General features: G+C 40.4%; 1 protein-coding gene and 2 long non-coding RNA genes across 4 annotated transcripts in view; 1 reads left to right on the forward strand and 2 right to left on the reverse strand.

The window, feature by feature from the left end:
- Positions 1-25,652, forward strand: part of CUBN (cubilin) — a 290,843-nt gene that overhangs the window by 75,826 nt on the left and 189,365 nt on the right. For both annotated transcript variants that reach the window (XM_007196413.2, XM_057544323.1), the window contains 5 exons: positions 3,155-3,347; positions 4,632-4,792; positions 5,215-5,396; positions 6,152-6,308; positions 9,157-9,344. In XM_007196413.2, the coding sequence (XP_007196475.2) occupies positions 3,155-3,347; positions 4,632-4,792; positions 5,215-5,396; positions 6,152-6,308; positions 9,157-9,344 (881 nt within the window). The remainder of the gene's footprint in view (positions 1-3,154; positions 3,348-4,631; positions 4,793-5,214; positions 5,397-6,151; positions 6,309-9,156; positions 9,345-25,652) is intronic.
- LOC103017511 (uncharacterized) lies at positions 9,424-24,343 on the reverse strand. Its single transcript, XR_003621882.2, has 5 exons — positions 24,209-24,343; positions 22,927-22,979; positions 19,104-19,819; positions 10,849-10,984; positions 9,424-9,679 (listed from the first exon to the last, which is right to left on the reverse strand). It is a non-coding gene; the product is annotated as an uncharacterized LOC103017511 (long non-coding RNA).
- On the reverse strand, positions 17,122-19,096 carry LOC114235788 (uncharacterized). Its single transcript, XR_003621883.2, has 2 exons — positions 18,785-19,096; positions 17,122-18,106 (listed from the first exon to the last, which is right to left on the reverse strand). It is a non-coding gene; the product is annotated as an uncharacterized LOC114235788 (long non-coding RNA).

Raw genomic sequence — 25,652 nt, forward strand, 5'->3', positions numbered from 1 at the left:
TTCCGCAGATGCCTGGTTCCCCTCTCTGTATGTGTCTTCCTCACTGGAGCAGCGCCAGTGCCCTTGGAAGCCCTACACTCTGATCCCTGCTTCCTCAGCTCAACAGGACTGTCATTCACTGCTTTGGCTTCAGCTGTGGTCAGAAAATTCTTGGCCCGGATAAAAAGCCAAGGAAACCAAGACTCCTACCTCATGAATTTTCTTTCTGTCAAGGATCACAGTCTTGGGCTGCCTGTGGTCCCGTGCCTCCTGTATTTTGTTCAGTTTTATAGTTGTTACGGAAAGGGGCTAGTCTAGTACTAGTTACTTGCCATGGCTGGAAACAGAGATTCCTATCCTTTAAATTTAGTAAGCATTATAAAATATTAAAGAATCACAATATACCCAGGAGAGACGATAGGGGAAAATGAGGTGAGAAAAGTGGAAGGAGTAGGGATGGCATGGAGACAATGGTAGGAAGTTAGCTACTTGTCCCCCACTTCTTAGTTTTCAGCACATTAAGTAATATAATTTTAACAAATATTTATTAGATGTGGTCTGGGCCGGTTACTGTGGTGACAATTAATAAAGGTTAGTAAGGTCCCATTCATATCTCAATGAATGAGAGGAAAAGCTTAGTAGAGGAAATATACTCACATAAACACAATCACAATAAAATATATATTGGGGGTTCAGATTGCAATTTGCATAAAGTTTTATTGAGCACAAGGAAATTAATTCTGCTTGATCAGGAAATGTTTCACAGAGGAGGTGATATTTGAATTTGACTTTGAATGATGGGTAAGAGTTGATTTGTTATAGGTGTGTTGGGGAAGGAGGGGAGGTTGTCGGATACAGCATGTTAGACAAAGTGAACAGCGTGAAGGTCATTTGAATACCTCAGGGACCGTTTTTACCTTTGTGCCAACAGTGGAAAAGAAGCTTGATGTGTAAATCAGAATTTCAGTAGGGATTCACAACCACCCACCCGTTACAAGTGCTACAATAATCACTCGCATATGGACAAGGTACAGGGAAATTACTCAGCATTACCTCTCAAAATTTGTCATTAAAATTTCCTTTACTTGGGAACCTGATTATACAGGCCATTCTCCTGCAGATTCATTCCAAGTTGCGCTGAAAATACTCAGTGCAATTGTATTTCCCCTCTGGCGGTAGAGTGGGGAAGCAAGGAACAGTATGTTTTTAAGAACAAGTGACATGAGCAGAGAATTTGCTCTCGATATTTGATGTATTGGCTAAAGCTATTTGAATGCAGGGGTGGTCAATTAGTCTGTAAGTTCGTCAGCTCAGGGAGACTGGGTCACAGCCTTCACTTACTGTCCATTTGATCCGTAAATTTTTATCTTAGTAATACTCATTAGTGGATCTGAAATACTTAATATACCACCTCTTCACACACATCCCCGCCCCTCTCCTGCTTTCCCCTGCTTTTTCTCTGCCTTTTCCCTTCCTTTCTTTCTCCCTTCCTTCCTCCCTCCCTCCCTCCCTTCCTTCTTTTCTTCCTTGACCCTTGAAGAAATATCTTGGCAGACTGTAGAAAAGTATAGAAGTATATACAACATTCATCCCTGAAGTTAAATATCACTGTCAACTCCCTCAATAAATTAAGTCTTGATCACTTGCTGTTTAAAATCGAGTAAACCAAATACATGGTGAATGCCAGTTACTCTGAAGGCCGTACATAGGTAGGAGAACCTGTAGTATTTCCTGTGCATCTCTGTGCCCTCAATGCCAGTGGTTCCTCTTTTCTTTTCTGAGTATGATTATACAGCTGCAACTGGGGGAAGTAGCACACCTGAACATCTGCATTTTCTTTTTTTTATTCATCATAAAGTATAATAGTTTATTCTCCTCCAAAACCTGTCAGTCAAAGACCTGTGTCTACTCCTGGATCCTAGATTTATGTTATTACCAGATACAATTGAAGATACATTAAGAATGCATTGAGGGCTTCCCTGGTGGTGCAGTGGTTGAGAATCTGCCTGCTAATGCAGGGGATGCGGGTTCGGGCCCTGGTCTGGGAAGATCCCACATGCCGCGGAGTGGCTGGGCCCGTGAGCCACAATTACTGAGCCTGCGCGTCTGGAGCCTGTGCTCCGCAACAAGAGAGGCCGCGATAGCGAGAGGCCCGCGCACCGCGATGAAGAGTGGCCCCCGCTTGCCGCAACTAGAGGAAGCCCTCGCGCAGAAACGAAGACCCAACACAGCCATAAATAAATAAATTAAAAAAAAAAAAAAAAGAATGCATTGAAACCAGACTTTGGAAAATATCTCAGATTTGGAGGGCATTTGGAGTGGGTTGGTTAGTGACTAGAGAGTCTGAAGGACTGAATAGGTCAAATTAAAACTGTTAAAGTAGAACAGTTAGTAGTTATTTAGGACATAAACTTATCCAGGTACTATCTAAATGTTTCATATGAATGATCTAATTTATTCCTCACATTTATGCTCTGCTTTTCTTACACTTTTCTGTTCTATTTCGAAGCATAATGATGATCACTACCATTTACTGAGCACGTAGCACATCCAAGTCCTTTAATTGCATTATCTCTGATGCTTGGGTGTACACTCAAAGATAGTTACAACCCCATTTTAGAGATGAGGGTCAGAGAGGTGAAGCAACTTGCCTGAGGTTGTACAGTTTGTCATCGTTTGAGCTGGGCGTTGATTCAAGGTCACTCTGATCCCTGGGTCCCATCTCCTGTTTATCACCCTGTGGCCGAGTACCAGCTTTGTCATTTCTCATCAATTCATGCTTTGACAAAAACCATTTTGAAAGAAGGGTACAAAAAGAAAAACAGAACTGAATTATTGCTAGGCCTCCCCCTGTGATTTCTGCAGTTGAGCCTAATTTTTAATGTTTATGATAATTTGCATGGATTAAAAAAATTATAGCACTTCCAAGAACCAAAAAGTCGCGATTATATGTAACAAATTCCACTACACAGCTTAGGTTTACTATTAGTAATTGTTTTTGGCTTGGAGACCAAAAACTTTGTTTTGAAAGGAAATCATTCTTTGAACATCCCCGAATGGCCTATTGAAAATCAAGTATCTTGGCAAAAATTAATGAAGTGTATATTACTGAATGTCTGGTAAATGTAGTATAATATTTTTTATTTCCTCTCTTGTGATCTGTTTCTTTTCACAGCATGCTTGGAAGACTATACAGGTGAATCTGGGACTTTCGCTTCTCCAAACTTCCCCAGTAATTATCCCAACAACTTAGAATGCATTTATAGGATCACGGTGGAAACCAGCCAACAGATTGCATTGCACTTCACAAACTTCTCCTTGGAGGAGGCCATTGGTGGAACATGTGTAGCAGATTATGTGGAAATCAAGTGAGCACCTTTGTTTCATCATAATCTTTCTCATTAATAATCTTTCTTGGAAAGGTTAAGGAAAAAATACAGAAATTTTCTGTAAAGCTCCCTTTTGTGCTCTTTCTTGCAAGATATAAAGTTTGTCATTTGGAACCTGGCTTAACAGTAGGAAAACAGAAAATTGCGTAAGATTCAGTGGTTATTTAGAAGTGGTTATTTTATTGGGAATATTTAAAAATAAACTCTGAATTTTATTTGGGCAGAGTAAACAGATATACTACTGGTCTGAAATTAGATACTTGCAATTCAGGTACTCAATACCTACTTTATGTAAAATCAGTTTAAATTTTAGGCTGTTTACTGTCCATTTAGTCTAATTTGTCATAAAAATGATGGTAAGATAAAGTTTTCACAAAGTTTTTCTGTGTTCAAATAATAAATTCTAGGCTTGTGAATTTCAGTGCAAGGCTTTTTTCTTTAATTCTTTAGTGCTTTGAAAGAATGGGTTTTAAAAAGTTATATTTGCAGTAAAGGTGAGTTAAGTTATACATTAATATCTCCCCAAATCATTACATTGAGTTAAATTAGACTAATCAATTTGGTGTGCATCTGTGTTAAATTTTTTATTTGACATTTCAAAAGCCTAGAATCTTATACTATTTTACAGTAAATTTTGTTCTATGATGTAAAGTAAGGTACTAAAACAGTAAAGCATTATCATACCATATAATGCTAAAACAACATAATTTTCAGCAATCATTGGACTTTAATGTTGAGTGAATATTTTTTTTCTAGGCTTGAAAAAGCTATAGGTTATAAACTATATTTAAGACCCCAAAAGGTCTTGGGGAAGGAATTATTTTCAAAATTTTGCTTAACTATGTCAAATGTATCAAATTTTGAAAATTTTCAAATGAGAAGAAAAACATTTAAGTTTTCTCTGTAAAATTAAGGAACATTTGTTTCTAGTGTTAATAATTATGGTTTCTTTATCCTTTGTTCTCTGACCCATTTGCCAGATGCTTTATATGAGAGGGAGAAGATTAAACACTTTTTCTCCATTTGCAACTGGTTGTATAAAATGTCATGCCAACCATACATGATGGTTATTCTATGTTATTATTCATATATTATTTAATGAAGTGAAAAATTGAAAACTTGAAATTGTTTTTAGAATATTTGAGAGAGAGGTTGACTGACAAACTGATCTGTTTTTGATCTCAAAGTTCAATTAACGTTAAATGTTTATATCGTAATATTATCAATAACCTAACAAATGATCACATCTGTATTTTGTCACAGGAATGGAGGCTATGAAACTTCACCACCCCTGGGGCGATACTGTGGCTCAAATCCACCTCCAAGAATCATCTCCCACAGTAACAAACTATGGTTAAAATTTAAGAGTGACTTCTTTGGCTCAGGGCCTGGATTCTCGGCTTACTGGGATGGGTCATTAACAGGTAAAAGGCCAAGACCTATCTTTATTGGAGAGTCCATTCTAACTGGCATCTTGATTGTTGGATTGCTGTGCTCTTATCTATTTTTTTTCCAGCTGTATTTTGTCAGTACTATTTATAATAAACTTCAACATTGTGAATATTTCTGAATTAACAGTAGCCGTTTTGTTTTTATTTTTATTTTTGAAGGACAAAGTAAGGGAAAATGTTCTAGTTCCCTGGTATAGTTCATCAAGCTGTTCATCTTGGTTAGGAAAAGGAAAGTACATTGATGTGAATTAGGGTTATAGGCTAGCTACTCTTTGGTGGTGCAGTTTTGTTTTGCAGCTTGGTTTAAAGGGGAGTGACAGTAGTTTGATATAGACAAGAAGATGCAGTTTTACCAGAAAGAAAAGGATGTGTGTCATCCCATGTCTCTCCCGTAGGTTGTGGAGGCAATCTCACCACTCCCACCGGCATGTTCACATCTCCCAACTACCCGATGCCCTACCACCACGGCTCCCAGTGCCACTGGTGGTTGAAATCCAGCCACGGCAGTCCGTTTGAACTGGAATTTGAAGACTTCCATTTGGAGTATCATCCAAACTGCACTTCAGATTATCTGGCCGTATGTAAAAAGTTTCACTTGTAGCCTTCACTGCTTCCATCTTGCCCAACACACCTTAATGCATCATTTTTTATTTTTGAGATTTGGGAAAGGGGAACATTTAAACAAAAGATCCATGTTAAAAACTTAAACAGAATAAAAAATTAAAAGAAAATTTTATGAAAATAGTCTTCTAAGTATAGCATATATTAATGAATGGCTTGGTACACTAAGTACTTAAAATATCAGTATATTGAATATCCACTGTTAAGATGTGGTTAAAATCTCCTGAAAGGGGTTGTGAGATTTATCATAATTATTATCTACATAATTTCTATATATACACTGAAAACTAACAATCTAGAGGATGTATTAGAGGGTGAATTAGAGAAGATAATTGAAATCATCGAAATAGGACTTTTTACAGTATCAGCAAGTCACTTTCGTCCATTGAAAAACCATCTAAATAAAAACTGTATTAAAGTGCAATAAATTATAAACTATGAACTAAAAAAGCAAGGAAGACTACTGATTAATAGCTATGGTCTCCAAAACATGTAATAATCCTTCATTTTCAATCTTTACATTTCAACCTGGGTTCTGAGTTCATGGCTCAAGTTTATAGACATTTAAATATAATTTTAAAAGATATTTTGATTCAGGACTCTTCTTTTGTCTTATCATTTGTATTTCTTCCCCACTTCTTAAGAAATACAGTGTCCTTTAGATAGTGTTTATAGCCGTAATCATCTGACATTTAAAACGTTTTCTTAAAGGTATATGATGGGCCAAGTACCAGCTCTCATCTGCTTACTCAGCTTTGTGGGAATGAGAAACCGCCTGTCATCCGTTCTAGTGGAGACGGCATGTCTTTAGAACTGAGGACAGATGAAGGTCAGCAAGGAGGTGGCTTCCTGGTTAAATACCACCAGAGTAAGTGTGTGTGCCCGTTGCTTGGTGCCTATAGTGGGTCTTCAATCTCTGGATGAATGAAGCAAATTGAAATAAGTGTAACCCATTGGTTTGAGCAACTGAAAGAAATCTTACCTCCTTATGAAAAAAATTTTAACTCTATTTGAGGGAGAAACGCTTACGCCTTGAATTTAATGTCGTGTAACTAAAGCACGTGGTAAGCTACAGAAACTTGGAAGGGGAATATGCTGAGACAGTTGCAATTCAGCTAAAGATCAGTGTAACAGGTTAGCAGCTAATGGGTTTTCATTTGGATTAAACATTACAATCTTCTAATTAGACATTATTCCATTGTACCGAAGTGTATCGAACACTATTGTTTTTGCCTTCTATCTCAAAAGGTACTTAAATTTTATTAAGGGAGACTATGCCTATGAATCATATGGAAGTAGGCACATTCTTTGCTGTGGAAAAATCTGGTCATTGTAGAGATGCCGTTTTAAAATCTGCTTTCCCTTGAGGCAAGATGGTGGAACTAAAGGGGTATTGAACAAAGAGTCATGGGTCCCAGGTGTTTGTCCTGGCCCCCAAGTCCCTCAGAAGTTCACTTGTTTTCTCTGGGGTTACATGACTTGCTCATAAAAAAAGATTACATTAGTTGATCAGGAAATCTCCCTTCTAGCACTAGAATTAAATACTTCCTAAATTTAGTTTCAAAATGAAAATTCAAGAAAATAAGTTTTCCTTTAATTTATGTTATTTAATAAACACTTTATTTGTGTTTTAAAAAGTAGAGTTCGTTGCCCCAGCAAAACTAAATTTATCAATAATTTTGGCACAATTACCTAAAAATGGAATGAAAATCACAAGATCATAATCTGAATACACAGATTATACCCTTTGGATTAGTTGAAAGAGTATTAATATTTAACCTTGAAATGTGTGAATTTGAAGGCTCACATTCACTTACTTCTGGGAGTTAGGCTACATTCTAGGTAGGTTTTGAATATTGAGTTTTAATGATATATGGCTTTGTTCTTCAGAAATTCATCGTTAGTATATGAAAATTTCTCCCCAATTTCATCAAGGGATGTACCTGTTTGGCTGAGCATATAATCATTCTCTAATATTATTATTGCTGTGATAATTTGTTTCTTGATTATAGTCAGGTTGATTATTAAAGGTCCCTTTCTTTTCTTTGTATTCCTGTGATATTTTGTTTTTCTCTAATAATGTCAGAACACTGAAGGAGTAACGTAGTGCACATGGATATAGGTCCTTAACGGTAGAATCAGAGCTAACCGGTGAGATTTTCTGTGCAATCTGCCATTTGAAATTGGAGGTTTGCAGATAGTATAATGTCTGAGCACTGGGAGACAACCCATAGGGTTTAATGGAATATATTTTCCCCTGCCCTGTTGTGTAGTCATTGAGGCCCATGGTACCTACCTGCCTAATAGATGTAACTTCTCACAGGCATCCAAAACAACAAAATTCTTCTTTAGAAATCCTTGGTGGGCAAAAATGTGACCTAAATATTTTTAAGAAGAAAGAGTTTTATTCCCTTGTTCCAGCAAAGGAAGATTTTGAAGACCCACAAATGTAGGCTTGTCCATACCAAAGCTTACAAATGGTGTCCCAGCCACCTGTGGAGAAGCAGTGTAGCAGAAACGCATCTATGAACCACATTTTTCAGAGACAACGCTTTCGATATAGTATTTATTTTCCCATTCTCTTTTATTGCACATCATACAATATGAAAAAGACTTGAGAAGAGGCCTCCACAGGCCTTATTCAAGCTGCTAAGTTTGACGGAATTTGGCGCTGACTCCCAGGACTACCCCGTACCTAGAAGTGCCTAGCATGGTTTTGTTGAAAATTCAGCTGAAGGAAATGCCACCACTGGCTTGAAGACTTTTTTCAGAATTTAATGTTTTTATTTCTTCTTCAAATCCTTTACATTGCTTCTGTTCATTTGATACTTCCTGATGACTAACTGGAGGAATAACAGAGTCTTTATTATGAATTTCATGCTGACTTTTGAATGTTCAACAAAGCCATGTTGTTATTCATTTTTAGCCCTCACATAGGACTTTGTGTTTTTAAACTGTTGAATTTAAAGGCCAAGATTTCTGTCCCTTCCAAATGCTAAAGTTAGAAAAACAGAAGCATGGAATGTTTAATACACTTTTCTAAACAAACGAATTAGACTGATGTCTGAGTCGTGCTAAGCTATTCTGCTCTGCACCAATTCAACAGGAGTTTGATGCCTATTTTAACGCAGGCAATTTTCATGACACTTTAAGGTTTATGAATTCACTTAAGTATTATTTCACATTTGTTCTAAATGGAAACCGTTTCCCTATAAAGATGCTGCACCAACTACATGTGTATATATGCATGTATGTGTGTGTGTATCTGTATATATACACTCACTCACATACATATAGGTTTCTTTTTTTAATAAATTTATTTATTTTTTATTTTCATTTTTGGCTGTGTTGGGTCTCCATTGCTGTGCGCGGGCTTTCTCTAGTTGCGGTGAGCGGGGGCTACTCTTCGTTGTGGCGCGCAGGCTTCTTATTGCGGTGGCTTCTCTCGTTGTGGAGCACGGACCCTAGGCGCGCGGGCTCAGTAGTTGTGGCGCACAGGCTTAGTTGCTCCGCGGCATGTGGGATCTTCCCAGACCAGGGCTCGAACCCGTGTCCCCTGCATTGGCAGGCGGATTCTTAACCACTGCACCACCAGGGAAGCCCCATAGGTTTCTTTTTAACCTAGCTGTTTTCCTAAAGGAAAATCTCACACACATCTTGGAGCAATTATGACATATATGACTGTGGTTCTTAACAATCATTGTTATTTTTTCCAGCGTGTGAGAACGTGGTGATTGTGAATCGGACCTATGGCATCTTAGAGAGTATACATTATCCAAATCCCTATTCTGTCAATCAGCATTGCAACTGGACCATCCAGGCAACAACTGGAAACACTGTGAATTATACGTTTTTAGCCTTTGAATTGGAACATCACACAAGCTGCTCCACCGACTACGTAGAGGTATGTGTTCTGAAGCTAAATAAATCACTGCATTTTCAGCCCAAGTTAGCGAGCCAAGATAAAAGTCATCATGCTTTGTAGGACCGAATCTCTCACTCTGCCCCACATGTCTGTAGTATGCCAGCTACCCATGGTATTTGAACAGGTATCTTTCATGTCTCTTTCACTGCATCATCTTGATAGTAAGGACATTTAATCTACTAAATTATATTCACAAATAACTATGTTTTTAGGTTTCAGTGTAACTTCTGGACTGAGTAATCTCATATTACTTAAATAATGCAGAAGTAGAAGAATAGCTTCTGGTTTTTGTTGGTTGTTTTTATGTTTGTTCTCTGTAAACAAGAAATCAGAAAGTGTTTAAGTATCATGGCTTTATTTAACACCTAATTTATCTGATACTGGGAATCATGATTTTGATTCTTGTTTTTTATTTTTAAACTTAAGTTCATTTCAGTTAATTTTTCTTTTTGTAAAATGGAAGTTTCTATTTGTTACAATAATGACCACCAATAACATTTATTGAACTTTCCATATACAATGCTATGTGATAAAAGTTGCTTGAGAATTAGGTAACTCAAAATATGAGGTAATCTGCTACTTTTATGATAAAATATTTTATTTACCAAAGCTTTTTTGCTAACTTGCATATGCAACTTTGTAGAGATATAGATTGAAAAGGTAGGCAGCTACTTACTTTACTTTACAAATGTAGTTATACATTCATATATAAAATTATATATTTTATAAACTATTATATTAGTTTAGAATATTAGTTTCCACTTTCACACTTCATGAAACAATTTTACTCAGGCTATTTACATATATTTTGGCATCTAGTTCTCATCATTAATAAAATCACTTTCTGAGTCCTCTAACACATCATCTTTTATCTCCATCTACATTGCTAATATATAATACTTCTGAATCCACGTATGATGTTTTCACTAGAAATCTTTTCTGAAGAGACCAGTACCCGCTCTGATAACGTCAGGACATTTCCCCTCATCCCATCTATCCACAACACAGTTGTTTAGTGTCTTTCTCTTTAAGATGGTCAGTGATTTTTGGAAGTCTTGCTTGCAAAGACTTCCAATGTTCAGCACATGTAACTTTGAGGGCATATTCCCAGGAAAAAAACCATTAGATTTGTAAAAGTTTCTTAACCCTCTTTTTTTTACCAGTTCTTTAAAACAAACTAGCATTGATCGAGGTCATTTGAGATTGACATATTTTTTCCAAACTGTACTTTTGTTGTTCAAAACAAAGAAAAGAAAGCTTCCCATACTTTGAGAGACTTTGTGAGGTGCTGAATATATGGATTCCCTTGTTTTTGAAGGATACTTTTTTGGGTAAAAAAAAAAAATCTTGCTTTACATTTAGAAAAGCTCAGCATTATAGAAATAGTAAGCATAGTGTTTACCCATCAGAAAGTTATATTTACTGGTATTCAAAGAAAATATGAGACAACATAAAACAAACATAAAACAAGCCTGAAACTGACCGTGGTTGTAAAGCCTCCTTTCCTTGATCTAGTGCTCAGGTGGTCTTCACAAGCTTAACAGTGGCATGTTTGTCTCACTCCTTTACCTGGAGTGGTCACCTTTTTCTTTTCTTCACATGGTGAGACACTGTTCATTCTTTAGGGAAAAAAAGGTACAGGTTGCTTTCAAAGCCACGTGTTCATACCACAAACCCAGCCGTCTCTCATATCATGTGTGTACTTCTGTGACTGTGTCCACATGCCCTACTGGACCATGAGCTTTCTGAAGCTGTGAGCTGTCTCTGATTAACTTTGTAACCCAGGCACTGATTACAGAGTTGGGATCTTACAGGGGTTCAGTAAGTTCAGGTTAAACTGAATATCGCAGTCCTATTTTAGCATCAGCTTAAGGAGAGCTGTTAATTAATGAGAAAGAACTGAATTCCAAACTGGCCTTTTTGTATAATCGCTACACATTCACTGCAATTCAAGCACTTCAAGCACAACCCAAAATACAATTCGTGGGCGTGAAGAGTGTTGCGCATTTAACAATCTGCTGGGTGCCTTATCTGATAAAGCACAGTGGAGAGAGCAGGGAGGGGAGGAAGCTTTTGAACTGGGTTTTAAAGGAGGCTTTGGCAGAAAGAGTGGGGAGGAACTGAGCTGAAACCTTTCCAGGGACCGGACTCCAGCTCTTTGGACTTACTTGAGGGTGGAATGGTAACAAAAAGGCCCATCAGATAATTTTTGGAAGTGCTCGAAAACTGTCAAATGAAAAATACTTGTTCCAACAGTGGCCGAGCCACTAATCAGAGGCCGTCCACAGATGATGTGTATGTTATGCAACACTGATGGTGAAAGCAGCAAAAACACAGAATGAGAACCAGAAGTTCAGCAAAGCCTTCCAAAGAATGACGCTGTTGCCAGAGAGGGGAGATGTTTTCCATTTCTGTAAGCCAAGGGGCAAGACCAGAGCAATTGCTACAATGGCTGGCTTATGATGGAAATCTTAAAGGCACAAATAACCACTTAAGGAGAGAAAAGCCACAAACACGAACTCTAGTTTCCATTATTTTAATAACTTCTAGTTCAAGGGTTTTTTCAAGTGACTTAGCCAAGACCAAAGTGAGTAGCTATTACTGCAGCCAGAATTGAGTTATTTTGAATTAACAGAATTGAAACTATGAAAGGACTTGATTAGGTGCTGGTTGGACACTGTGCCCAGCCTTGCTCAGAGGTGTGGGTTGGTAAAGATCCCACCGGGAAGCGAATCCATCCTTTATTACTTTGTCCTCTGGGCAAAATGAAATGATTCAGATTTGGAAATAAAATACTCAGTGGGAGGAAGGGTCATTTGCTTAAAGGAGTAAGACCATATTGCCCATGCCATTTGGGAAAGTCAACCTTAAGGATTTTTTTTGTATTTTATAACTTGATTTCACTTTTTCATTTTTATTTTGAGTCTGAGGCTCTATGTGGAAGAAGAGATTTTTAATTGGTATTGAATATACAAACAAAAGTGATGGATTTGGGAGAAATCAGCACAGAGAGGTACAGGAAATCCAGAGCCTGTGTTAGGTCAACTGGGAGCATGTGGGTGGGGAGAAGAGGAAAGAGGAAAACTACGAGGTTGTTGTGTCATGGAAGCTGAGGGGAGAGACTGTGACACAAGGTGACAAGGAGAGATGCTCCCAAGAAGTCCAGAAAGATCAGCTCTCATGGGATACCCTCCTCTTCGTGTTCTCTTGTATGTCAGTGTCTCTTAAAATGTGGCACTGGGTTGGATTCAACACTCCGACTAACCTGGCGTTGGACCATATTGTCTGGTTCTTGTGCTCTGGTATTGTAGGTTTGTTGTTAACCAAGTCGTAATGTTGGACGATATTAAACACCTGTAATCTCCACGTCACTTTTACGTGAACGGCAATGGCTTCATAGCCAAACATAGGATATTATTTCTATTAAGTTATATTTCATTATTTTGCCTTAGAATTCCATCTCATCATGATTCCTCTAAATCCTGATTCTCTGGTCTTTAGGGCATTATTCATTTGCATATAAACTCATTGGCCATTGGCCTATGACTTCTCCAAAAATAATTGATAAAAATATCAAAAAGATGCTACCTGTTTCAAATACTCTAAAATGATGGGTTTCTTGGATTAAAATGCATCTGTTATTGAACATTTTGGGGATAGCACTATTCAAACAACTTGGTAATAATAATAGCTGGTATTTATTGAACACATTATTTGCTAGGTAATTCTCGCAGCCACCGTGTGATGTAGGAAATATCATTTTCCCATTTGACAGGTGAGGAAATTGAGACAAAGCCGGGTTGTCTGTAGTCACAAAGGTCATAGTAGCAAAGCCAGGCCTTCCACCAGGCTCTGTGGCTCTGGACTGATGCTCTGAGCCGTGACACTACAGATACTCCGTGTGTGTTCTCTTCTGTAATTGTCACTCTCAGAGGTGATGAGAGGGAGTTTCCATGGAACCCTCAGGTTGACCACTCTAGTGACACTGTCACCAAGAGGAATTCATGTTATTTAGCATGACATTTTCATAGGGAAGCAGTGGTCATTTGCTCTATCTTTGCTACATACTGACAACTTATGTTCAGTGTCCAATTTAGAATTTTTCCCGAAATCACCATCAATCTTACTCATCTGTGAGATTCCAGAATAAATCTTTCCCACATTTTGGAAGTTGAAATATTTTCCCTTCAGACCTCTGGCAGTCCTCCTGTTCTGCCTTATACTCTTGGCTGCAGGTACACACTCAAACTAACCCGTGGAGAAAAGATTAGCGTTTGGGCAAGGGCTGTTCCTCTAAGAAAGGGAGAATCCTCATGACACACGGGATCAACTGAAAAGCCGGGAGAGGGCGGGAACCAAGGGGGCTCAGCAGCATCTCCTTTCTTCCTCCTTTCTTCTGGCTCTGTTGCTTCTCCCTGCGTACGTATAGTCCATTTATATCTTTCGTCCCCAAGGCTTCCTCTGAGTTTCTGCAGCCTCACAGTTTTAGCTTAAATAAGGCTACCCCAGCCATGACACTGCGTGACCATGGACCTCAAGTGCTCACAACCAACTAGACTTTCCCTTGACAAGTTACAAGGGTGGGTGGCTCATCTTTTTCAGTTTGACGACAAGGCATGGATCTAGCCTGCCTCTGGATGAGCGCCCCTCTAGGCGGCATGACCAGCTCCGGCCAGGAGCAGCGAGGTCCAGCCCTCTGGCCTGCATTGCTCACAGTTCAAGTCTGTGAGAAGAGGCAGAACCTTCCAGCAGGGATGAGGATTCTGCCGGCATGCTAAAGCATTGTTTCGTTCTTCTTTTGGCCGCGCCCTGCGGCTTGTGGGATCTTAGTTCTCCAACTAGGGATTGAACCCGGGCCCTCAGCAGTGAAAGTGCGGCGTCCTAACCACTGGACCACTGGGGAATTCCCCTAAAGTGTTGTTGTGAATTACCCATGAAACGAGCAAGATTGCAAAATTAGTTCTGCAATGACCTCTCAGTTCAATAGGATGTAATGCACTTAAACCTGGAAAAATTCATTTAAAGGAATTGACTGTCTTATATTCTAAATTGGATTTCAGTGTTTCTTCTTACAGTTTCAAAAGCATACAAGGCACCTTTCTACTTCATCTTCACCACATTACACTATCTTCTGTAAGCACTGGTCCAACTCACATTTTCATCTTTCTTTTGCCCCAGTCATAGCTTTAAAAAATAGACATTTTTTTCTAATTGCGCCATATCCCAAAGTTTAGCTAATTTGTATGTGTGCTCATAAAATGGTCAGAAGGGTCTTGGGTAGCCCCATGGGTTTTTTTCTTAGATTGAGTTCTTCTGAGGTTTTCCCTTTTACTGCTCCCCAAATTATTCCTGACTTTGTGGACAGAGTTTAATTTTTTAAGAATTTGTCATTTTTCTTGAATTTCCTTTCCTTTATCTATTGTTTTTCTTTGTTCTTTTTAAAAAATTTTTCAAAGATTTTGGCTGTGTTGGGTCTTCATTGATGCATGTGGACTTTCCCTAGTTGCGGCGAGCAGGGGCTACTCTTCGTTGTGGTGCACGGGCTTCTCACTGTGGTGGCTTCTCTTGTTGCGGAGCACGGGCTCTAGGCATGCAGGCTTCAGTAGCTGCAGCACGCGGGTTCAGTAGTTGCGACACACGGGCCCTAGAGCGTGCAGGTTTCAGTAGTTGTGGCGCACGGGCTCAGTAGTTGTGGCTCACTGGCTCTAGAGCACAGGCTCAGTAGTTGTGGCACACGGGCTTAGTTGCTCTGCAGCATGTGGGATCTTCCCGGCCCAGGGATTGCATTGGCAGGCGGATTCTCAACCACTGCGCCACCAGGGAAGTCCCTATTTTTTAATTTTTAAATTGTTTTTGGTCCCTGGGCTCATATCTCCTTGCAAAGTCTCACTCTCTCAAACCTCAGGCTCATGACTGATGTGTCCCATTATCACAGGCTCTAGGGAAGTTGATCACTCTCTCCTAACGTTTTGGTCACTTCTACAGTAACAACCACTTCTCTGCTGGTCAGGATTCGTCCATGAGAGCACTTCTCTTCAATCTTTACTTTCTGACAGAGGACAGCATATAAAGAATTCAGCAAATGCTATGCTTTTTTTAAGAACAAGACACCTGAGAGGTGTCTGGAAGGACATCTGCCCGTTGCCATGCCTGTGTGTCTTTTTGCTCCACTAGTGTTGATATGCTTCCATTGCAAAAAAAAAAAAAAAAAAATTAAAGCTTCTGCTGAGGGAGAAGCTGATGGTGGAGGATGAAGCCCCCATAACTGGCTGCGTTGGAGAATCATCTGGGGATCTTGTTAGAAAAGTGTATTCCCCACCCCAGACCCACTCAGTCAAAATCCCCGGGAATCCCAACAGAGCAAACCCCACCGAAGCCTTAGTCCAGGAGCTGAGGCCGCTGTCTGTCGTTCACGTCCATCGTGACAGCACATTTTATCCTCACTTCAAAGCTCTCTCCTGGGAAGCTGTAAGTATTTTAATAGGTATCTTCTTAACAGATACCTTTGAGTGCTATTACGTGTTTCTTTTTCAGTAGGTCTTCCTTTTCCATTGCTACAGCTGAATTATATGCTTTGACTCACCAAGGCCTGGGGATACTGTTAGGTTTATCTCATTACATAAAAATGTCAGATTCACTTTACAATGTGTGAATTCTGATTCTAAACTTCCTCCTCCACTCTCTTTGTTTGGCACCTTTGCCACTATCATCTTGCATGACATCCTTTCACATCTTTCTGATGCCTTCCCCTTTCCACTTATGTCCGTTTCAAGCCCCCTCGGTTATGTCAGTGACTGCTGTCAAATGCATTTCCCTCCAGTCTTTGTGAGATTCACTTCCTCTCTTGCCAGCTCCTCTTTCTGATGTCATCCTGTTCACCAGATGTTTACATCATCGCTTATTGCACTTCCATGTCCTCCTTTCAGTGACTAAATAAGCCGCTGCTCGTGAAAACAATGGATGAAGACATGACTGATGTCCCTCAGTCTTCCAGTCCTATATCCATGTTGCTAAGTCTGCAGCCTGAGCAGCATTTGCCATAACTGCAACTGTGCAACATCAGACCCACAAGCTATTGTAATTAGTTAAGGAATACTAGCTGTTTTATGGAGAACTTGGCAATTCTTAGATGCTTAGTACAATGCAAGTTTATTTCTCAATCATGTTGGAGACCAATGCAGGTATTCCTTTGCTTTCCACATAGTGATTCAGGAAGCCAGACAAAGGGGAAGTTGATTTGGGGAAACCACTTAGCTCTCTCTGCCACACGTGTTGACAGATGTTTTACAAACAAAGAGACCTAAATTCTAATACATTTGGGAAATGCTGAATCAAACACAATGTAACAGGGTCAGTTGTTTTGTTCCGTTTTTGCTGTGTAGTACTTCCTCAGGCTATTACCATCCTACGTATGCATCATTCATTCATTTATCCACTCATTCAGTCATTCAAGTATAATTTAGACACGTAGGCTGTGGAAATAAAACCGTTCTAGCATCAGTTTTCCTTGTTTTCATGGAGGAGACAGATCTCAGTTGATCACACAATACAAAGTTAGTCACAAGCTGTGTGAAGTGCTATCAGGGAATATTATCGGGGGCTCCAGAGACACGAAGCAAGAGGACCCGGCTCATCCGTGGGTCAGAGGAGGCATCCCTGGGGAAGGGTAACCGAGCAAGGTGTCCGGGAGCTGTAGGTTTCACTAAGGGAAGTTGTGTTTGAGGAACTGTCTAAGGTAAACAAAACCAGACACTAGTTAAAGTGGAAAGAACATATTTTAATCAGCGTTATGCTCCTGCAATAGGGAAGCAGGTCCGGCATGAACTGAACTGAACTTCAATTTGTACAGAGATGACCGGGTGTTTTAAAGAGAGAATCAGGGAGCTGGGAGGAGACCAGCGGGGCCTCGAGCAGAGTCAGGGATGTGAAAAACTAGCGAGCGTTGGTCACTATGAGTGTGGTTAGGCCTCTGTGTCTGTATCTGGCAGTGATGGAGGTAAGGATTCAATCCTCTCACAGAGACTGGGAGGCAAGGGGCCTGTCCTTCCTAATGGTTTCATTTCAAAGGAATGGAGTTTAGATCCTTGAGAAAGACACTCTGAGTTGTAGGAGATACATGTATAATCTCAAAAGGACAGGAGAAGGATTCACAATTTGAAGCCCTTTTTAGTATGTGCTCCAAGAAAGGGTGGTCAGGGGCCTGTCCTCAGGTGTTGGCTGGAACAAACAGTAAATCCTTTAGGCGGCCTTGAGCTTTCTCAGGCAGGCACTTTGAGGGGGGCTGGGGTCATCCTGGGGATGTGACCTTGAGCCGTTAGAAACTACATTCGTGTTTGTTTAGGTCCTTTAATTTGGGTAGAATAAGTGGATGAAATCCTTTGTGCTGAGACTCTGCATTCTTTATAGGCCAAGGCTGAGGCTTAGTTGAGAGGAAGGCTCAGAGGAGCTTGGCTCGAGTCGGGTCGAGGAGAACATCTGTCAGAACCAAAAGGACACAGCATGTCTGAGGCTCCCAGGTGGGCAGGGACCTGCAGGTTAGAGCCCTGTGCGCAGGTACAGGGTTCCAGTGACCGCTTGGGGCAGCATGAGATCTTGCACGAGTGTGAGCAGAGACAGCGTGCTGGGTGGGCACTTTGCCACCATCTGGCTTGGAGAATAAACGGGAGGCGTAAGAGGGACTTTGCGGATTCAGAGAGAGGATTGCTGCAGGCCAGGTGCGAGATGGCCAGTCCTTCACACGGCTGTGGAGGGAGAACGTGTCAGTGACAGAGGGTTTGAGAGCACCTGGGGGGTAGAATCAACCAAATTAGACGAACACCGGATGGGGTGGGCGTGGTAACACGGCAAGAAGAAAGACATCAGGATACAGCCTAATAGAATAATTGCATGCAGAGCAACAACCAGGAGAGGCAGACGGGCCTCCCTCAGGGCGGAGACACTCAGGGGGACACGAAAGGCAACATTCCAGATGGATTCCGTCTTTGCCCAGAATTCTAACACCTATTGGACATTTGTAATCCACAGAACATTCTTAGGGAAACATTATTCTAGAGATGTTTTCCAAAATTTTGTTCCCATTTTTATTCTCATACAAAGAAGCAAAATGTTCAAGTTCATGAGAGATTAGAAGAAGATTCTCCTTCACATCTCAAACGTCTCTTTTGAGAATTACAGTAATCATAACACATTTTAAATCAACTATACTCCAATAAAATAAAAATTTAAGAAAAATTTAAGAAAATCCAATAAAAATTTAAGAAAAAAGAATTATAGTAATCAATGTCTACCATGTGCCAGCCACTCTTATAGACACCTTGATAGATAATTATTGCTTATCTTCAGGATAATTTAGCAATTGGGTAGTTTTGTGTTCATTTACAGACAGGAGACCTGGGCCTCAGGTAAGCAACAATACTCACTCTAAGATCACACTGCCAGGAGGTGATGGACCCAGGTCTCTCTAACCGGCAGGCTCTGAAGTCCACTTGGGTGGAAAGCTTTGCTCTTCCTCACTAGCTGTGACCTTGGGCACAGAATTTAACCTCTGTCTTCCTCGGCTCCCTCATGTATTAAATGGCAAAAATACTTACAGCTACTCACAAAGTTGTTATAAGATCAAATAAAGCGATCTGCACGGCTGGCAAGTATGAGTACTCCAGAAATGTTTATTATTCCTCCCCCATGCTCATCCCACAGAGAGGATGACTCCCTCTTGACCATTCAGATTCTTCCTCCTACCTGTCAGGACGTTGTTTCTCCATCTCTTGGACAAGTCGTCTCCCTTCCTCGTGACTCGTCGGTTATGAGTGGCCGTCCCTCCCTCCTGACGTCTGACTTCCTCTCCCAGGCACAGCCTGGGTCTGTTTGGCTCCAAAAGTTCAGAGTCTGTCCTCTTTCTCTTCCAAGTGTCCTTCCTCCACCATTCAGCTCTTGGGAGGACTTTGACTTCTTTTATCCTTTTAAAGACTTTGCATCCTCTCTAATAAGCGAAGTGTCCACAGATGTCTGTGTTTGCAACACTGCTGGTCTCATGAAGACACAGCTGATTCTGTACACATCTCACAAACAATGACCTCAGTTTCCCAACTTTCTGGTTTAAAGATAAACCACGGTTGGAAGCGGCTCCAGACACCGATCTTTCTGTTGTTCTTGGGGGAGTTCCCTGGAATTTGAACTGCTCAGGCCAGCTCTCTTCTCTCTGCAGGCTGTTGTGGATGCTAATAATGAACTAAGATTTGGTAGCTCATCTTGCTCACTCACTAGAGGACGTCTTGCAGGCACTCAGGCTCCACAGTAGAACATGAAATCTTGCTCAGTAGTCTCGGCACCGGTTTAGTTTCGTATAGCATAGACTCTGGAGCCAGGTAGCCTGGGTTTAAACCCGGACTTCGCCGCTAACTAGCCAGGAAATGTTGAGCAAGCTATTTAGCTTCTAAGTGGCCCACTTTCCCCATCTGTAAAATGGGATAGTCAGCACAAAAGAGTTTTTATATATAAAGAGACTGGCACATAGAAAACACTTACATAATGTCATTATTTGCCCCAGCACCTTAGTTAGGTATAAAGAAGTTCCTAAATAGAGAGCATTCAGTTCTTTAGGCTGAGATATAAATAATGGTTCATTTCTCAAGACATTTAATTTTCCTCTTGCTTTCTGTCTACAGCCTGCTTCACTAATGCATTTGACAGTTCTCACAAAGGGTAAATATAAATGATAAAGCCAACATTTTTGTCCACTTATTTTATTCCAGGCTCTATTAAGAAATATAATGAAGAAACTGTTGATTTCATTGAATAACAGGAGTTTTGGGTGTTATCACTGTTACTTAAAAAATTATTTTTGTCACTCTCTGTTATCACAGAGAATAAGGACTTTGCTGTATTTTTGAATTTAACAATTCTTTTTTTTAAAAAAAATAATTACCAATGAAGGAAACAAGAACAATTCTTCTCGAGTTGTTGCTGCCTTTCAAAATGTTGAATTACCTCTCTATACCTGTTTCCAGAATTCTAAAATGGGGATAAAAATGTTATCTGCATTATAGAGCTGCTAGGAATTTTATTTTATTATTTTTAAAAATAAATTTATTTATATTTTTTTATTTTTGGCTGGGTTGGGTCTTCGTTGTTGCGCGCAGGCTTTCTCTAGTTGCTGTGAGCGGGGGCTACTCTTTGTTGCGGTGCGCGGGCTTCTCATTGCGGTGGCTTCTCTTGTTGTGGAGCACGGGCTCTAGGTGTGCAGGCTTCAGTAGTTGTGGCATGCGGGCTCAGCATGCTTCCCTAGTTGTGGCTTACCGGCTCTAGAGTGCAGGCGCAGTAGTTGTGGCTCGTGGGCTCTAGAGCACAGGCTCAGTAGTTGTGGCTCGCGGGCCCTAGAGCACAGGCTCAGTAGTTGTGGCGCACGGGCTTAGTTGCTCCGCGGCATGTGGGATCTTCCCGGACCAGGGCTCGAACCCGTGTCCCCTGCATTGGCAGGCGGATTCTTAACCAGTGCACCACGAGGGAAGTCCCTAGGAATTTTAAATTAGGTAATAACATGGAAAGGGCTTAGAGTGATACTCAGCACAGAGTAAGTGCTAATAAATGTTATTTATTATTTTCTTAAACATAAACGCAATTTCACGGGTTATTTGATTTCCAAAGCAGCCTTCCCAGCGTGATTAGTGTAGATTGGCCCCACCTGTTGAAAGCAGGGCTCCCTTTCCCTGGCCTCGCGGATTTCCTCCAAAAGCCACAGGGCCTGGGTATCTGAATCGAAGAGTGGAGTAGTTAGAATCCCGTTTGCTGGCTGGAGAAATGCAGAGAAGCAGAGGAGCTCTGATGTCGTAGCGGCAATGGATCGGCCCTGACTCTGTTGTCATGGCGCTTCCATGGCGCACTTCCGGGGCAGACGAGTCATGCTTCCTGGAACTGTCTGTCAGAGGAAGTTTGCTTCTAGGGTGCCTGGCATTTTGCTTAGAATTCAGAGATAAGCTATTTAAATTCTGAGGACAACCGCTGTTCAAAACCACACATAAAAAGTGAAAACAGTGTGCCAAACAATTCAGCTGAAGACTCTCTACCGGATATGAATCTAGCATGGGACGAAGCAGGATCATGATTCAAAAGGAGTTTAGAATGAAGCGTATCCATTGGTTAATGAAGCCAAATACTTCGTAGTGTCATTAAGTGCAACAAGAAGCATTTTAGAAGAATTTTAAGACTCCCAAGTAAAATGCCCAAGTAAAATGTGAGTTTTTTTAATTACAAAAAATTAAAAGGAGAGATGTTTATTTCAGTGTGATCAAAATCCCTTTCCTCAAAGGAAAATGCTGATCATTTGTCACCATCCCTCACAATGAAGAATTTTCATGTGATTGCATTAATTTGCTGCAGTTAAGGAGGCAAATACAGCAGCCTTCAAAAGAGAGCCTTTGCTCTCAGATTCAGAAGAAACTGTGTGTTTCCCCTCTCAGTATCCTCTCAAACATGAAGGACAGGATCAGGATAAATAATAATCAGACCTACCAATAATTTCCACACTAACCGCAAGCCAGTGAAAATTCCATTTGATGCTCAAAACTTGAAATTGCTGTATCCACACTTCCTTTCATGGTGGTCCTCACCTAGCTCTGCTTCTCAGACCACAGGCATCGAGTGCATGCAAGGTCTCTTCCACCATCCAACAGACACACGGCATGAAGCAGAAGGCTAGATTCAAAACTTAGTGGTCATTGTTGTGGATTTCAGTTAATTACACTGATGACTATATTTTACAATGGGAACAATTTCCACCTGCAACATTTCAGAATTTTTTCAAAAATGACATCTTGACCCCTCAGTTCTTACATGTACTTATGTATTGAACAGGCTTTCTTCTCCCTCCCTCCTTCAATTGGGGAAGAGTCTGCATGGCAGGGCTTTCGGTCCTTCCAGCTCCAGGTTCTAGGATTTCATGCTGTGCTATATAGGTCCTTCCCTGTTTCTGAGTCCATCTGTAGCAGATGGTTAGGCTTTTAAGAGGCAGAATAATTTTTTTAAAATGTTGAGTGCTTCACAGTAGCGGTAGAGTTGGCAGAGGGAAGGCTGTGGTTCATGGAATTAAATGTTCATGTACATACGAGGGAGAATATGCTTGGCTTTCAAAGCATTTCACTTCCCACTAGGGAGGGAATTAGGCACTTATTGGTCCATCAGTGACTATCAAAACTTATGTTTGTGAGAGCTCTTTAGTCCCTGAACATCTGAAAGAATGCTTTTTTAATAACGAATTAGTCTAATTAATAATAAAAACCTAGTTATGATTAAAAAAGGAAGCATTGGGGACATAATATGGTTTTGAATTAATGCTGGAGGAGTTTACCTTATATAATAACATTTTAATGGGCTAATTTTCATGGATCATCTTGAGACACATAAAAAAGATTATGGAGACAGACAATATAATATTTTTAGTAGACCAGCTGGGTATCTGAGAACCTAAAAGGGTATGGAATTCTGACACTGGAAAAACACTACCAGGGCACATCTACCTTGCTGTGTCAGTAGGTCCCCAGAGACAGTGCTTTAAAAATAAACTTACCTGATTACACAGGAGTACAGCCTTTGCAGACATTTTACAAGATACAGGAAAACCTAGATAAAATTAAAATAACCTAAATTACATCATTACTGAGAATATTTGGTGGTACTTATTTCCTGTAGTTCCATCCTATATATTTATTTTATTTTAATATTTGAAGGGGATCATTTTATACATACTGTTCTATAATGACTTTTTTACATGTAATAGTAGCTTGCGAATGTTTCTCCTTGTTGTTTGTTTATCTCCTTGTTACACCACAGCATTTGCAACATCGAATCTTCCACCATCACAATACAGCCACCCATTCTTGTTGTAAAACACATAGAATCTTTGCACATTTCCACTGTTATAAACAATGCTGAGATAAAACATCTTTGTAGTTAAACCTTTGCATACATCCGTGATTAAACAAACAAACAAACAAACCCAAATCGGCCTTTGTGGCTTCTAAAATAAGTAATATGTAGAAAGCAAAAATAAATATCAATGCGCTATTAAGAGGGCACAGCAACTAGCCACCCCATGGAAAGGAGACGATATGGTCTGTGTTTGAGACAGACCTCTAATTCAGAGTGACACAAAATAACTCAGAATGTGGTCTTTCAGTGGTGTTTCTTCGTCTACAAAGCCCAGCACTGGGTCATTGTTTCCTTTTAGATGGTACCTCGTGCTTCCTGCTGCAGCCTGCAGCACATGGCAGTGCGGCTTTTCCCGGGCGGGGGGGGGAGATGTGTGCCTCTGTATCCGAGGGCACTGCCAGCGCCCCGGTGTCGCACGGGGAGCCTTCACCTCCCAGGGCCATCACGGAGCCCTCTGGAGCCTGCCATGCTCTGCTGATGTGCTTTGCTTTAAACATTTGCCTAATTTACCTCCCACAATGGGGTTCTTTTTTTTACCCCCTGAGGCTCTTCTCACCCACAATGGGAGCCTTGTACCCTACTGGATGAATCTTGCTTGGCAATTTCTCCTATTGTTACAGGAACATTTCAAAGCCCTTCAAATTTAACATAAACTCTGAAAGTTCTAAGTTTATCCAGGAGATTTGTTTGTAAACTTGGACAACAATGTTCTCAGCAGCTGTTCTGATAAAGCGGTTCCCATAGTTCCTGGCACAGTTGTTTTCTGGGTGGGAAAAATCGGAAGAGGTGCTCCAAGAATTCACCAGTTCCCACTCCTCTGGAGTTCCAGGGGCCAAGCAGCCAGAGCTGCAGGCTGGCCGGACGGAAAGGGGAGAGGGGGCTGCAACAGGAAAAAACACAGGTAGAGCCACTTTGCTTACCAGTGGTCTCTCCCTGATCCGCTCACCAGGGCAGCCTTGACAGATTTCCCAGTGTCCTCTTCGCCACCAGCCCTGCCATGATCCACCATCTCCCTCCACTCAGACACACGCTCCATGGTCAGTCTGCCCCACTGTATGATCTGTCCTGGGCTCTGCACCCCACACACAAAACCAGGTCGTCATAGCAACACGCTGCCCCTGCTGGCCACCCGTCTCCTCACAAGTGATTCACTGATTTGTTGCTTCCCCGTCTGGTCCGCCAGGGATGGTTTCTGAGAAATATTTCAAGTGAGTCAGTTCAAGTTCTTTCTACCTACCCATCATATTTTTTCTCTCAAAACTGTTTCTGGTATGGTTTCTTTAGAAACAATGTTGGTTCCCTTTGCCTCTGACCAAGAGTTAGAATAACATCTGGGGTACTTTCCATATGCCAGGACTCATCCTCAACCTATTACCTGGTTTGTCTCATTTGCTAAGCACAACAACCCTATGAGATAAGTACCATTAAGATGCCAAGTTTACAAAGAAATCTTAGCTTATGGAGGTTAAGTAATTTTCACAAGATTATATTCTAAGCAAATTTTAGAGCTCGACTGGACTTTGAATCTAGAGCCTGACACTGACCACATTGAATATACTCTAGTGTGTTCCTACGGTAAAATTACTGTCCTGCTCTCAGTTGAAATATAATCTTCTACTAGTAACATTGACTTCAAAAAGCCACTCTGTGAACTCACTGAGTATAGTTCTCAGAAATTTAACTCTCTTCTTTTACATTGACCAGAATTTTTCCTCTCTAAAACTATCAGGGATTCTCTACTATACCTAGAATTCTCCCTCACGGCAGATGAATTATTTCAATTACATATTAAACTCTAAAGGATAAAGTTCTTTTGGGGTTTTTAAAGATTTGTAATAGGAACTGGACCAAAATTTTTTTCCAGAAGTTTCTCCATATTTTAATGATATCATCTCAAAGAAACTCGATTTAATTTCTTTATATGGACTATATTTAATTCTTCTTACGATTAAACCTCCACTATAAAAATGTTTTTCTTCCAGAAAAATTTCAAGTAAATAGGAAAAACAGTAGTTAGAAAAAGTGTGAATTCGATGCTGATCTAAAATAGAAAGGGCTGAGTTTTAGTTGTTACTCACTGTGATTCTAAAGTGGGTTTAGAAAAGAAGTCTATCTGTACATCCCAAACTGAGATAGGAGACAATTAGTTATAATTTCATTCATTAGGGTCACAAATTTTCAAAATCATAAAACCATTTAGCAGCAAAGAGGCCCTTGAAAAGCACATTTCTGTTCTGAGGGTTATTGCAGTTCATAAAGTTGATTCTTGCTGAGGGAACAGGTTACACATTAGCTGACCCTGGGTTTCTCCAGACTTGAGTTCCAGTGATTTGTAAAGTACCTACAAAAACCTTAATCCTACAA

Source organism: Balaenoptera acutorostrata, chromosome 3 (assembly GCF_949987535.1).
Source record: "Balaenoptera acutorostrata chromosome 3, mBalAcu1.1, whole genome shotgun sequence".
In the NCBI taxonomy this organism is placed as follows: Eukaryota; Metazoa; Chordata; class Mammalia; order Artiodactyla; family Balaenopteridae; genus Balaenoptera; species Balaenoptera acutorostrata.